Here is a 15,228-nt window from a genome sequence, read left to right on the forward strand (position 1 = left end):
TTCGGATCTTGACGAGCCTAAGTCCACGCAACCCTCTTTGGACTTTAGAAAAGTTCTAGCTCTGTTCAAAGAGATGTTTCCGGACCAGTTTGTGTCTGTGGCTCCGCGCTCTCCTCCGTCAGAGTTTGTATTAGGTATGCCGTCATCCTCGCCAGCCTTTACTAGACTCGTCCTCGCACGCTCGTCCAAGAGAGCTTTACGAGTGATAGGAGAATGGATGCAGTCCAAAAAGAGTCTAGGGAAGACAGCCTTTATGTTTCCCCCTGCTAAACTCTCTTCTAAATCGAGCGTCTGGTATGCCACGGGAGAAGTTCTCGGCTTGGGAGTTCCTGCCTCTGCCCAGGGCGACTTCTCAAGTCTTGTAGACTCTCCCCGCAGGCTAGCCATGAGACGCTCGAAAATATGTTGGTCATCTTCGGACCTAGACCACCTTTTGAAAGGGTTATTTAGAGCCTTTGAGGTCTTCAACTTTTTAGACTGGTGTCTGGGAGCTTTAAGCAGGAAGATCTCTCCGACAGAGAAGGAAACTTCCTTGCTCATCATGTCCTGCATGGACAAGGCCATACGTGACGGGTCTAATGAGCTTGCTGCATCGTTCGTATCCGGAGTCCTCAAGAAGCGTGAGAACCTTTGCTCTTTCCTGTCAGCTGGAGTGACACCTTGTCAAAGATCCGAACTTCTGTTTGCTCCTCTTTCTAAGTGCCTCTTTCCAGAGGACTTGATTAAGGAGATTGCTGCTTCTTTGATACAGAAGGACACTCATGACCTGGTTGCGTCCTCTGCTCGCAAAGCCACCCCTTTGCCTACCTTGTCAGCTAAACCAAGGATGGACACTCCAGCGTCCCGATTTATTCCGCCCTTTCGTGGCAGAGCCTCCAGCAGAGGAGGTGCTCGTGCCGAAGGGAGACGTGGAAAGAAGAAAGGAACCAAGTCCTTTAAAGGCAGAGTCTGACTGCCAGCTTCTTCAGACAGCATTGGGAGCCAGACTCAAGAACTTCTGGCAGACCTGGGAAAAGAGAGGCGCAGATGCACAATCTGAGAAGTTGCTCAGAGAGGGATACAAGATCCCGTTTGTACGAAAACCCCCTCTAGCAACGTCTCCCATCGATCTCTCTCCCAGGTACAGAGAGGAAGACAAGAGACGAGCATTGAAACAGGAGGTGTCTCTCTTACTAGAAAAGGGAGCGGTAGTCAAAGTCCTGGACCATCAAACCCCGGGCTTCTACAACCGTCTCTTCTTAGTGGCAAAGAAGACAGGAGGGTGGAGGCCGGTGCTAGACGTCAGTGCACTGAATGTCTTTGTCACAAAGCAGACGTTCTCCATGGAGACCACAAAGTCCGTTCTAGCAGCGGTCAGAAGGGAAGACTGGATGGTCTCTTTAGACCTAAGGGACGCATACTTCCACGTCCCCATCCACCCAGTGTCCCAACCTTTTCTGAGATTTGTTTACGAAAAGGTTGTCTACCAGTTTCAAGCCCTGTGCTTTGGCCTAAGCACAGCTCCTCTTGTGTTTACGAGGCTGATGAGGAATGTAGCCAAATTCCTTCATTTAGCGGACATCCGAGCCTCCCTCTATTTGGACGACTGGCTTCTAAGAGCTTCTTCCAGTCGTCGCTGTCTGAAGGATCTAAAGTGGACTCTAGATCTGACCAAGGAATTGGGTCTCCTTGTCAATATGGAAAAGTCTCAAGTGGTCCCATCCCAAACTATTGTGTATTTAGGGATGGAGATTCACAGTCTAGCTTTTCGGGCTTTTCCGTCGGCCCCCAGAACGAGCCAAGCCCAGTTATGCATCCAGAACATGCTGAAGAAGGAACGGTGTTCAGTCAGGCAGTGGATGAGTCTGATAGGGACACTATCATCCCTGGAACAGTTCGTATCGTTAGGAAGACTACACCTCCGTCCTCTTCAATATCACCTAGCTGTTTACTGGAAAAAGGACAAGACGCTAGAAGCGGTCTCGATCCCCATTTCCGAGAAGATGAAGTCTTGCCTGACTTGGTGGAAGGACAGTATCAGCCTCAGAGAGGGTCTGCCCCTGGCTGTTCAGACTCCCAACCACGTTCTCTTCTCGGACGCATCGGACACAGGCTGGGGTGCGACATTAGACGGTCGGGAATGCTCGGGAACTTGGAACTCGAGTCAAAGGACAATGCATATCAACTGCAAGGAGCTACTGGCAGTTCATCTGGCCTTGAAAAGCTTCAAGTCTCTCCTTCAAGGCAAAGTGGTGGAGGTGAACTCGGACAACACCACGGCTTTGGCGTACATCTCCAAGCAAGGAGGGACCCACTCTATGACGTTGTACGATATCGCAAGGGACCTCCTCACCTGGTCAAAAGGTCTAAACATTTCGCTAGTAACGAGGTTCATCCAAGGCAGCTTGAATGTCATGGCAGATTGCCTCAGTCGAAAGGGACAAATCATTCCAACAGAATGGACCCTACACAAGGATGTGTGCAAGAGACTTTGGGCCACATGGGGCCAGCCAACCATAGATCTCTTCGCAACCTCGATGACCAAGAGGCTCCCAATATATTGCTCACCAATCCCGGACCCAGCAGCAGTTCATATAGATGCCTTTCTCCTAGATTGGTCACATCTATACCTATATGCATTCCCCCCGTTCAAGATTGTCAACAAGGTACTGCAGAAGTTCGCCTCTCACGAAGGGACAAGGTTGACGTTAGTTGCTCCCCTCTGGCCCGCGAGAGAATGGTTCACCGAGGTACTTCGATGGCTAGTGGACGTTCCCAGAACGCTTCCTCTAAGGGTGGACCTTCTACGTCAGCCACACGTAAAGAAGGTACACCAAGGCCTCCACGCTCTTCGTCTGACTGCCTTCAGACTATCGAAAGACTCTCGAGAGCTAGAGGCTTTTCGAAGGAGGCAGCCAGGGCGATTGCTAGAGCAAGGAGGACATCCACCCTTAGAGTCTACCAATCGAAGTGGGAAGTCTTCCGAAACTGGTGCAAGTCAGTATCGGTATCCTCGACCAGTACCTCTGTAACTCAAATAGCTGACTTCCTTTTATACCTGAGGAAAGAACGATCTCTTTCAGCTCCCACTATCAAGGGTTACAGAAGCATGTTGGCATCAGTCTTCCGTCACAGAGGCTTAGATCTTTCCAACAACAAAGATCTACAGGACCTCCTTAAGTCTTTTGAGACCACGAAGGAGCGTCGTTTGGCTACACCTGGTTGGAATTTAGACGTGGTACTAAGATTCCTCATGTCAGAAAGGTTCGAGCCGCTACAATCAGCCTCCTTTAAAGATCTCACTTTAAAGACTCTTTTCCTGGTTTGCTTAGCCACAGCTAAAAGAGTCAGTGAGATTCACGCCTTCAGCAGGAACATCGGATTTTCATCTGAAACGGCTACATGTTCTCTACAACTTGGTTTTCTAGCCAAAAACGAGCTACCTTCTCGTCCTTGGCCGAAATCGTTCGATATTCCAAGCCTATCAAATATGGTTGGAAATGAACTAGAAAGAGTCTTATGCCCTGTGATAGCTCTTAAGTTCTATTTAAGACGAACTAAACCTTTACGAGGACAGTCAGAAGCTTTATGGTGTTCAGTTAAGAAACCATCTTTGCCTATGTCAAAGAATGCTTTATCCTATTTTATCAGACTGTTAATACGAGAAGCTCATTCACATCTGAGTGAAGAAGACCAAACTTTGCTGAAGGTAAGGACACATGAAGTTAGAGCTGTCGCAACTTCAGTGGCCTTTAAACAAAATAGATCTCTGCGAAGTATAATGGACGCAACCTATTGGAGAAGCAAGTCAGTGTTCGCGTCTTTTTATCTTAAGGATGTCCAGTCTCTTTACGAGAACTGCTACACTCTGGGACCATTCGTAGCAGCGAGTGCAGTAGTGGGTGAGGGCTCAACCACTACAATCCCCTAATTCCATAACCTTTTTAATCTTTCTCTTGAAATGTTTTTTATTGTTGTTTTTGGGTTGTCCGGAAGGCTAAGAAGCCTTTCGCATCCTGGTTGATTTGGCGGGTGGTCAAATTCTTTTCTTGAGAAGCGCCTAGATTAGAGGTTTTGATGAGGTCCTGTGGTATGGGTTGCAACCCTTCATACTTCAGATCCTAGGGGTCGCTCAGCATCCTAAGAGGATCGCGAGGCTCCGTAAGGAAGACGTACTTAAAAAGGCAGAGTAATTGTTCAAGTCGACTTCCTTACCAGGTACCTATTTATTTTGTTTTTGTTATTTTGATAACTTCTAAAATGAAATAAACTCTTAGCTCATAATAATGTAAACATATTTTGCTGGTCTCTGCCCACCCCCCTGGGTGTGAATCAGCTATTATAATCACCGGCTAAGTTAAATATTGAAAAATGTTATTTTGATAATAAAATAAATTTTTGAATATACTTACCCGGTGATTATGAATTAAAGGACCCTCCCTTCCTCCCCAATAGAGACGCAGTGGACCGAGGAGAAAATTGAGTTCTTTGTTTACAATGAGTACTGGGTACTTGGACGACAGATGGCGCTGTTGAAGTACACCCCCTACCTGCATAGCGATCGCTGGCGGATTTTTTCCGTAGAGTTTTCTGTCGAGCAGCAGAGCTGCAGCTATTATAATCACCGGGTAAGTATATTCAAAAATTTATTTTATTATCAAAATAACATTTTTAATGATTTAATGTGCTAATACTAAAATAGATCATCAATCTACTCTGTATTTAAAGCTAAAGAATTTTTGCAACCCCATGTAGATATATATTGCCATGATTAAAGATAGGCTATTTTTATTTATATGGTTAATACTGTAGTTGAACTTTTGACCAGTCATATCTAATACACTTGAAACTTTCCCAATCTCATATCATCAACTAAACCCAAATTTAACTTTTTTCTTTTAGATGTTGTATACTGGACAAGTGGGACCGATGCTTTTTATAAAGGAAACTGGGAATTCCTAATGACTGCTACACCTGTAATGCCTCTCCATTGGGCCCTCGAAGTCAATTCAACTGCCCCCCACAACAACCACTGCGCAGGTCTCACCCGTAACGGTCTCATCAAACGAAAATGCTCACATCGTCTCCCTTATATCTGTCATATCATTTGAATTTCATCCTAGAGATTCCTAATCAAGTGATGATTAGTATTAACACAGCAAAGGCACTGCCACTTCTCAAAATTTCTTCTTTGGCTTAAAATGAATAACATATATTTCATTTTTAAACATAAGATGTTGATTTACCAAACTTCTCCAGAGTTATCTTGCAGTTATAATTATCGAGTAACATTTGAGTTATAAAAATATAGAAAGTTTGGCTTGAACTAGAAGACATTCTTAAATGGTTGATTTAAGAGATCCCTCAAAAGAAAAGGTAAATAACAGAAGTAAAGAAGATTGTAAGAAGTGTTTAAATTAGGAAGGCCAAATATAACTTTACATTTAAATTAAAAGTAGTGATAAATTAATGTGTAAATGGTAAACAAAATATGTCCTTGACTTTTTACAAAAACTTTTGTACTTTAAGAGAATGCTGCAGTTGCTTTTATTTTTACTTTAGTGCTTTAAAATAATTGCCTTCAGGATTAACCTAATTAAATATGGGCCCTTTATGTAAATTTATATGTTCCTATATGAATACAAATCCTCTCCCTTTTGAATAGGAGTACTTTAACTTCAGCTGACCCTGCTGAGAGAAAAACATACAGCCTGTGTGGAACAGTAGCAGGAGTGTAAGGGAGAATAGGGGATTAGTCATGTCTCCGCAAAGCTTAACTCCATTCTAGTCCCAGCTGTGGCCTTTACTGACAGCCACGTCCCTTGACCTGAACTGACCTTTGTTTTGTGTTCTGTGCTTCTCTTCAATTTTATTTTTGGTGTTTGCTTTTTGTTTTATTCACAAAGTAATCTTTTGTGATGCATAAGTGCTCTAGCTTCAACGATCAACGTTGCTGCACGTTCATGAGTTTATGCGAAGTCAACCGGCACTTGACCTGCACTCCTTGCAGGGACCAACAGTGGTTTTTCTCGCACACGTGCCTGGAGTGTAAGGACTGGCTGGAAGATCAAGGGGCATGCTACAGTGGGAGGAATGAAATGTCTTAGATCGATTGCCTTGCAAGATCACAGTAGGTTCTACCGACGCAATCCCTATCACCAGGATCAGGGTCCACATGTGTGTCTATCCTCTCAGGTGCAGGGTTCAGGTTTGGTGGCTAATACCCGCACTTATTGGTCAAAGTTAGGTAACCCAAGGGTCCCCATCAGTTGCAGGGCACTCTTTTTCTTCTCAAGTTTGCCCTTCAGAGCGAGAGGAGGCCCTCAAGTTAGTCTGGTCGTCCTTCAGGCTCCAAGGCTTTCCTGCTTCCAAATCCTTTCTGGATTTAATCAGAGCAAGTGTTTTGGAAAGAGATACATTTTCTGGAAATGTACCTGCTTCCAGGTGAACAGAGTTCAAGGCCAACACTCCGAAAAGAAACTGTAAAAATGAAGGTGATTCTCCCGGGAAGAGGAGGTCCTCCGAGTACGCCCATACTTGGTTACTTCGCCATTTCAGGGAGATGAGAATGACAATGACCTCAGCTTCTCAGACGATACTTTTTGGTGCCACATCCTTCGGTTGCCCCCGAAGATGTAGCTACCAAAAGGAAGAGGTTCAGGATACCCCCATTGATTTGCCACATGGTCGGATGTGTATCATCCTATCATCGCATGCGGTCACCTAGGAAGACTGACAAACATTCCAGAACAGAAGACACGTTACCACTCCACTGCCTTGTGAGCATACAGATTTTCTTCCCACTTTATGATTCAGACTACAGTCTCCTTCATTCTTCACCCTCTACAAGTCAGAAGAATTGTGCACCAGGTAGACAAGCAAGTTGTCATGAGAAAGATGAGAGGGAATCCAGTTTCAGCACGAGGACCTGGTTTTAAGCACCCATGCACAGGAAGGAGGAACACAGCTAGGATAAACCTAGCCATCATCTTGAGCAGGGTCAACAAAAAAAATGGAGACCAGGAGAGAGAGCGGCCACCAATGATGGTAATACGAGTACTACCGCATTGGGTGATAATTTGATAATTTTTTTTTAAAAATCAGGCATTTTCCAAGAGAATGAGACCAACCTGACCTCTATATGACAAAAATTAAGGCTGTTAGAGCAATTTAAAAATAATATACTGCAAAATGTGCTGGGAAAAAAATAACCCCCTGGGGGTTGAGGGTTGGAAATTTCCAAAGAGCCCGGGGGTAAAAGGGTTAATAAGTACAGTGGGCAAACACACTTTCCCTCTCAGACAACATGACCATGATGATGTAAGTGTTATACTAAATGGTGGCTAGCCTTACGAACTCCTTGGGGGCAAGCAGATCGACGTGCTCCTTCCACCATCCAGACCACAGCTGAGGAAGTTCTACCAACCAGAATGGTTAACGCCCTCTATTCTTTCAGTAGAAAGAAATATCGCTATTCTGGCCTACCTCAGGTTGGACAGTAGAGCAGCCCATGCAGGAGTCCACTATTTTCTTGGCGGCTGAAACAATGGATGTGGAAATGTCAGCAGCTGACGCTGTCCATGTTATCTCCTGACGCTTCACCAGCAAGAAGGACTTGGGGAAGCCCAAGGTCCACACAGGTATACCAACATTGTCATCTCAGGCAGTAAAGCTATTGATTACCTGACACAGCTAAGCATCTGACTGAACTGGATCCTAAGGAGGTGGGCTAGGTGATCAGTAAGTTATGCAAACAGCTAGGCAGCAGACACACCTTGGAGCTAAAGAACTCCCCACTCTTGTTCCCCGGGAAGAAATAGACAAGACAGTGGAGTGTTGGAAGAAAATGAGCCAGGACTCACTGTTCCAAAGGTCAGCGTCATTCTGGTCAGCATGGATAGACAGGCCTGTACCAGGAATCAATTCCAGACCTGACCTTGTCATTGTGCCCCCTCTCTGTTTGGAGAAGTGTCGGGGGTTTCCCCGCAGTCCATTGTCTCTCCAGAAGGGGTGAACACCAATTCCCACTGTTTCGTTCCTAGTCAGGACCCTTCCTAGAGGGAAAAGGAGGAGGATCTCACCAGCGGTAGGAGTGCCAAGCACCCACACAAGTCTCCGTAGGTGCGGGGATATTTAGTGATGTACTGGGAGAAGTGGCAAGAGCACGCGGCTGAGGAGTGGATGGTGCAAGTGTTCTGGGAGTTACCGCATCCTGTTCACTAACTCTCAACCTCCCCTCTCCTGAATGAGAAAGACGTTCCGGTCTTACCTCCAGAGGTTGCTATTGGACCTTGTTGTTCATCGAGAGGTCCAGAGCATGATGGGTAAACAATTCCTTCAGAAAACCTCAGACTGGTCTCCAAGTTTCTACAGTTCCCTCTTCCTGGGGGAGAAGGTAACAGCAAAGAGATGAACTCGTGCAGTTCCGTGTTGAACTGGGGATCATCATGAATTGGGAGAAGTTGCAGTTGATCCCAAAAGGAAATGGTGCATCTGGGAATACGGTTAGATTCGGTGGCAGCAAAGGTGTTTTGCCTTCAACAGGTGGTGGCTCCTTTCCTCAACCATCCAGTCAAGTAGTGGCAGACTATTGTTAAGAGATATTGGTCCCCTTTGGCAGGTTGCACCAGAGATCAGTGCAAAATGGTGTCTAAAGACACAGGCAACCAAGAGGGGATGGCTGTACTTTGGTGACCGGCAGAAAAGAACTCCCAAAGAGACACCCCCCTGGAATGTGTACACGTCCAAGGGTGGGGCACCCATTTGAAATAGGACACCATTCATGGAATTTGAACTCTGGAGGATCGAAGGGGGCCCATAAAGGAGCTGGAGTTGGCAGCGGCACTTCAAGCCTTATGGGCCTAAACAGGGCAGCTCCAAGGCCGATAAGCAACTCCACCAGGATTGTAGCTCACATCAACATGGGCATGAGAGATAGCAGCTCAATCCTTGTGACCTGTTAGTCTAACAGTGAGATTGATTCTGGGGAAGCATAATGTCATAGCAGACAAAATCCCACCCGCAGAGGGCAATTGGATCAGAGAATGTCCCTTATCCTCCAGTGGCTTAGACTTAATTGACTTTCTGGTGTTCCCCAACCATGGACCTGTTCTCTATTAGCCTAAACCACATTGCTCACCAGTTCTAGACCCAATGGCATTCATCGAGTTCGTGTTCCACTACCCACAGGACGAGATAGACGCATACACTTCCCCCAACCCCCTGTTCTGCCAGATCAGACAAGTATTCAACAATGTCGAGACCCCTCTTTGGTTAATCTTGATGGCAGCAAGGTGGCCTTACATGGAATGGTACCTGGACCTAGTCGCCCTTCTTGTGGTTGATCTTTGAGAAATACCATCAAGACCAGACCTTTTATGCAAACCCCATGTGAAAACGTACCACAACGCATGCCCATCTGTCTAAATCATGAGTGAAGATTATCCAGTTCCTCCTTGGAACTGTGAAAGATGTCGGGCTACTTGAGGAAATCTTACACAGAAATCTCCCAAGTCTTGTGTTTGGTGTCAAGGTAAGGACATCACTCTAGTCTCTGCCTCCATTTGCCATAGAAGGTTTCCTGGTGTTTCTCCGGAAGAACAAAAGATGTCCGTGCCAGAGCGATAAAGGGTTTTCGGGCCGTCCTAGGCCAGGTCTTCTTCCGATTGATGGTTCTCGACTTGGTAACCTCCAGAGATGTCTAAATGCTCATAAAGAGTTTTGAAGTCTTGTCCTTCCAGGCAGGTACGACTTCCAGAATGGGTGTGTCAGGAGAGTTCTTGCGTTTGTCTCAAAAGCCCACTTTGAGCCCTTGCGGAAAGCATCCGACAAACCTAACCCTCAAGGCTTTTTTTCTCCTAGTTTTGGGATCAGCCAAGAGAGTTAGCCAGCTCCAAGGAATCTCCTTACCTGGTCTGACACCCAGAAGGTTGGAAGATGACTAAGTTCTTCCCAAAATTCGTAGTCAAAATACAGAGCCTTATAGTGAGAGATGAACATTTACTCTTTCACAATCTCCTTCCTCAGTTCAATTTCCAATTCACTGCAAGATCTCTTGCTGTGCCCCGTCAGAACCATAAGGATACCTAAAACGAACAGCACGCATAGACCAACCATGCAAAACCTGCTCATAGCCACAAGGGTAAAAAAGAAGAAAATCAGTCTTTACCATCCCATTTGGTCACAGGAAACAATCATGGGAGCATATAAAAGTAGGGGAAACATGACCCCTCCCATTATTAGAGCTTACCTTAACCTTTAAGAAGAATGCCTCAGTAGGGCTGGTGTTGAAGGCAGGGTTATTGAAGAGGCAATCTACCTTCACTCCTCACTACCCAAGGAAGGTTACCCACAAGTTGTTGCTGTCCAACAAGTAATCAAATTTTAAGCTGGAACCTTCAGAATGGACAGTCAAGTCTTTCAGGAGAGCAGCCTAATCCCCCATTCTCTCTCACACTTCCACACTCGACACAGGATGTTTATTTTTCTCCCAGCTGGATCAGCAGAAGCCAAAGTACCTCTATTTAAAAGGACTTAGGTTTGTTTAGTCAGACAAAATACAAATTACTAAAATTTCTGATATTTGTTCCTACTCAATGTTAATCAGTGTCATTCTCAACAAACATTTCCATAATCATAATCAATAAAATGCTGTATATAAAGGCTTGTTTCCAATAATTATAAGGTTTGCTTCCTTCAACAAACAAATTATTTACTCAGTAATATTCAACGTACATCAGTTTTCTCATGTTACCTTTTTTCATGGTAGATTAAATGTTACTTTCTGCAATCAAAGAACTCTAAGCATGCCCTTCAAACTATAATATGATCATCACTACAATGTCTTTAACTGTTCCCCATGTGGACCACCCCCCAAAAAAATGAGTCAATGAATGTCACTTTGTTTCCAGACATGAATCAATCATTGACTCTAATTTTATAATAGTTAATTAACCTACATCACATCAATAACATTCTCCTGATAAATCGTCATTCATAAATATAATTCATAAAACAATACAAGAATAACATTAATTAGTGGTAAATATTCAGTTATCATTTTAGTTGATGTTAAGAGCACATTATGCACATGTAATTTATTTCTTAAGAAAAATAACCGTACATGTTCAAAATCTAAAATTTTTAAATAATTTCTAAATGTTGTAAGCTTAAGAACTTCATGAAAGGTATAAAATTACCTGTACTTAATATAAGGAAAGCCAAAGTTGAGTAACTGTATTCCTGTCGGTGGTAATCTAATGCCAATAAATGGGGAACTGCTTACACAATAGCACAATATAATGTAATAAGAAAATTGAATGAAAATATTACAATATAGTACGAGTACTTACATAACCCTTGATGGGTCATTTCCATCACTCTTGTTTTTACAAAAATAGTTTCTATAAATGGTTTGTCTTTCCTGACAATCCTTTTCATAAAACTGTAAAGGTTATACACTGTAGCACAGAAATCTTTCATGTTAACAGAGCAATAGTTTTCATATCAATGTATGGTGTTAATATAGTCTAAATAGAAAATACATTTAATCAGTTTATATAGTTTTCATTTTCAAACATTGTCCCTATATAGTTAATAGAAATTACGTGTTTACAGTCTTAATTATAAAAAATGACAAAACAAGGTAAATTTACAGCTCTTTTATTACATAAACATGTTATATCATATATAAAATACAAGCACACTAAAAAAACTCGGGCAGCAAAATGCATGTTCATATGAAAAGTACAAAATTCTAAAAAAAAATTTTCACATACACTAGTTTACAATGTTAGACTTTGTTAAAAGGTGGTACTGATTATTAAAGTGGTATATCCTGCCAAGAACCCAGTCACCTTCCATAACAATCGCTCTTTAGACTCGTGTTATTTTTAAATGGAATTGATAGTTCTCGGCTATAAGTCCTAAAGCTGCTGCTATAAGTCGCTAACAATAAACTAAAATTGACTAGAACTGTGTATACATTAAACCACAATTGAACCATTTTTTCTATTATTAAATAACTGAAAGGGAGGATGATCAATCTGAACTCTTTAACCATTATTTTGACTGGAGCACACAGCCAAAAATGGTAACTAAACTTGACTTGGAGTAATGTTCCTGACCTAGCTTAAGAGGATAAAATTTTTATAATTGCATGGAGAAAAAAAGGTCCCCTTTGTTCCTTTGCTTGATGTCAGCTACCCGCCAAAATTAGGGGAAGTACCTTGGTAAACAGATAACAATTAGCTAGCTACATTGCAGATTAGATCAATTGAAAATGTGTAATCCCTACCTGATTAACGGAAGATTATGATACGTAAACCGTGACAACTATGGTAGCATAGTAAATCTCATGGTACACACTGTCCCTGATCCTATCACATGCATTCAAACACCTGGTATAACTGGTGATGACTGTCAGCAGGCAATCTGTAGAAAAGCGCACAGAACGAGCATGAAAGTAGTTAACCAAACCACTTGGCTAGGAAAGAATATGGCACTTACTGCTGTATTACAGTTGGAATGGGAAGGAATATGGTGGCTACTCGGCATTGGTGTACTACAGTTTTGTATGCCATAGATACTGTATATAGAATATAAGATGGTACCCAAAGTGAAGCTAGGTAGGGATAAAAAGTTACTGTAGTTGCCTTGGTTTACAGACAGTAATTCTCTCATGAGAAGTCACTGATACGTACCCAATAGTTTACCTATTAATTCTTCTAAAGTTTCTGAAATCAGTTTGTTGTCTTGAGGGTAAATAATTCCTTAAAAGAATATACCATACATTAACAAAGTGTACTTTACGATGAAAACCAAATTATAAGGGTAGGCAATTCTTTTCTGAAGCCCAGGATGGGTGACTAGATCAAAGATAACTCAAGTGTTTGAAGTACATCGAGTTGGAGCTGATTTTGAAGCAAAGCTATTAACAAGAAATTAATTTTGGGCCAATAAACAAATTGTCTCTTGTGTGGCATATGTTGTATAAAGCCACACAGAACTAAGCATTTAATTGATTAGTTAAAGTTTAATTTCCATTGACTGAATAGTCAAAAATTTATAATTTCAAGTACGAACATAGGAATCAACTATTAAACAGACGAATTTTCCGTTTCCTAATTTGACAGGAAATACTTCTGTGGAAAACTACCGATAGAAACACAAACACAACACAGTAAAGAAAGTCTTCTAAAAAATATAAGGAAATTAAATTTCAAAAGGCTGATATTACATTCTTATAAAAAAATAAGAGGACATAAATATCTAAGGTAAATAGGCATGCTCAAGAAATGAACCTGACGTAATAGTTGGTAATACATAACCAAATAATTTTTTAGAAATAAAATTTTGATTGTCTATTATACAAAAAATTAAAAAATAAGATTCGTTAAAATTGCTAACAGAATTAAAAAAATCTAAAGATATTTTCTAAAACCATTTTCCACTCCATTACATTGATAGTATTTCTAAATTTTACCATTGTTAATACTGACAATACATTATCACATGTATTATAACATCAGTATTTCAAGTATTAATAATAATGAATCTGCATCTAGAACTTATGGCATAAAAGTATTATGTCAATACAGAAGACCCTCAGACTACCAGATGCTTTGCAGGGCTAACCTATTAAGAAGCAAAATATGATCAATAAAAAGTCTTATTGTGTAAATTTGGACATTCAAGATAAATCAACAAGTGATTCCATATAATTTCTGGTTTATGCTAACATTTACTTCACAATTATAATTTTATTTAGATTTATCTGCAAAATGAATCACTTCTATAAAGCTAGACTAGCAAGCCTTCATAATAATGTAGCTCATAAGTGACAAATACTGATAATGTTTCATGATCCGTACCAGTCTTAAACATGTCCATTTGGGCTATGAATAGGGAGTTTGGGGAAACCAATAGGTCTACCTGCTGAGTAATCTGCAGCCATTATATGGCATTCCCTGGATTGGATGAAGTTGGACAGTGTCCTGTCCCATCCCTCCGCCAACCATAAGGGATAAAAAAAGATATTGTGGTTTAGGTCTGAGAGACTAGAGATGGAGTTGCTTCTACTCCTTGAAATGCGGAGGTCTACTTTAAACCTAAAGTCATTAATAAAAAGACACAAAAATTGTAGTGCACGCAATTTTGAATTGATGCACAATGAGATGTTACTATACAATAAAAAGATGTTGGCCATATAATAAACAGTAAAGACAAAACACTGATATACTTGTAGTGATGTTCATACCTTCCTCTCAAGTTATTTTTTCCTTTACTCTATCTATATAAAAATCAAATCTAAAGTTGTATGAACAAAGTTAAATGAAAGAAAGAAGGATTGAAGTCACAGGTAAGGAAAAATATTACATAAAAACCTCTATAAGATTGAACAAAATCCATAAAATTTATGATTAGCGCTATTATATGGAAGGGTTTAAAAATAAAGGAAAGCAAATCAAATTCCTCAGAATTTACTCAGCAAACTTTCTGCATAATGTAGGGAATGTAAATTTGAAATCTATGCAAGATGAGAATGAGGGATTTCTCGAAGAAAGAGGGTTCAGTAAAAGCAGCCATCAAACAAAATACTTTGTAAACATTACATTTACTAACGGCAAAATTAAGTGGGAAACGAAAAATTATCAAGTAATAAATACTGTAGCTAAAATCACTTACTTACCTGTCACTAAGTTCAGTACAAGGAAATGACGACTCAACCACTGTTCTACAACAAGGTAAAATCAAAACAACATTGAAAGCAGAAATATGGAAACACATAAAGGGAAAAACACTACCAAAACTAAGTGAATGAGAATGAAACAATAAAATAAATGATTGGTACAACAGGTAATATCTTGCTTATCAACTAGCATTTTACCTATCCTCGGCATATAAATTAAATATCTCGGTTCATGACTTTTTACTATCAATTAAATAACTTGGTCCCCCACTTTTCACTAACAATATAACTTGGTCCACCCCTTCTTACTACCAGGTAAATAATTCAGTCCACCAATTTTTACTGTTATTAAAATTGCAGGAGAAAAAACAAAACTTTTTAATTCATACGAACCTGCTAACCTAAAGATCACTTACTGATGCCCTATAGCCAATCTACTAAGATTCACTTACGTTATTGAATGGTTGGTTAAAGCTACCAAATTTATTTACCCAACAGTTGAGACCTTTAGATAAAGACAACACATTGAAACTACTTCTCATTTTTATATCCACTGTTCA

The 15,228-nt window shown here is 41.3% G+C and overlaps 1 protein-coding gene across 3 annotated transcripts in view; it reads left to right on the forward strand.

The window, feature by feature from the left end:
* LOC137647153 (C-type lectin domain family 4 member F-like) overlaps positions 1-11,534 on the forward strand; it is a 136,183-nt gene extending 124,649 nt beyond the window's left edge. For all 3 annotated transcript variants that reach the window (XM_068380428.1, XM_068380427.1, XM_068380429.1), the window contains exon 7: positions 4,882-11,534. In XM_068380428.1, coding sequence (XP_068236529.1) covers positions 4,882-5,090 — 209 coding nt within the window. In that variant the 3' untranslated portion in view covers positions 5,091-11,534. The remainder of the gene's footprint in view (positions 1-4,881) is intronic.
* The last annotated feature ends 3,694 nt before the right edge of the window (positions 11,535-15,228 follow it).

The sequence above is a fragment of the Palaemon carinicauda genome, chromosome 9 (genome assembly GCF_036898095.1).
Source record: "Palaemon carinicauda isolate YSFRI2023 chromosome 9, ASM3689809v2, whole genome shotgun sequence".
Taxonomy (NCBI): domain Eukaryota; kingdom Metazoa; phylum Arthropoda; class Malacostraca; order Decapoda; family Palaemonidae; genus Palaemon; species Palaemon carinicauda.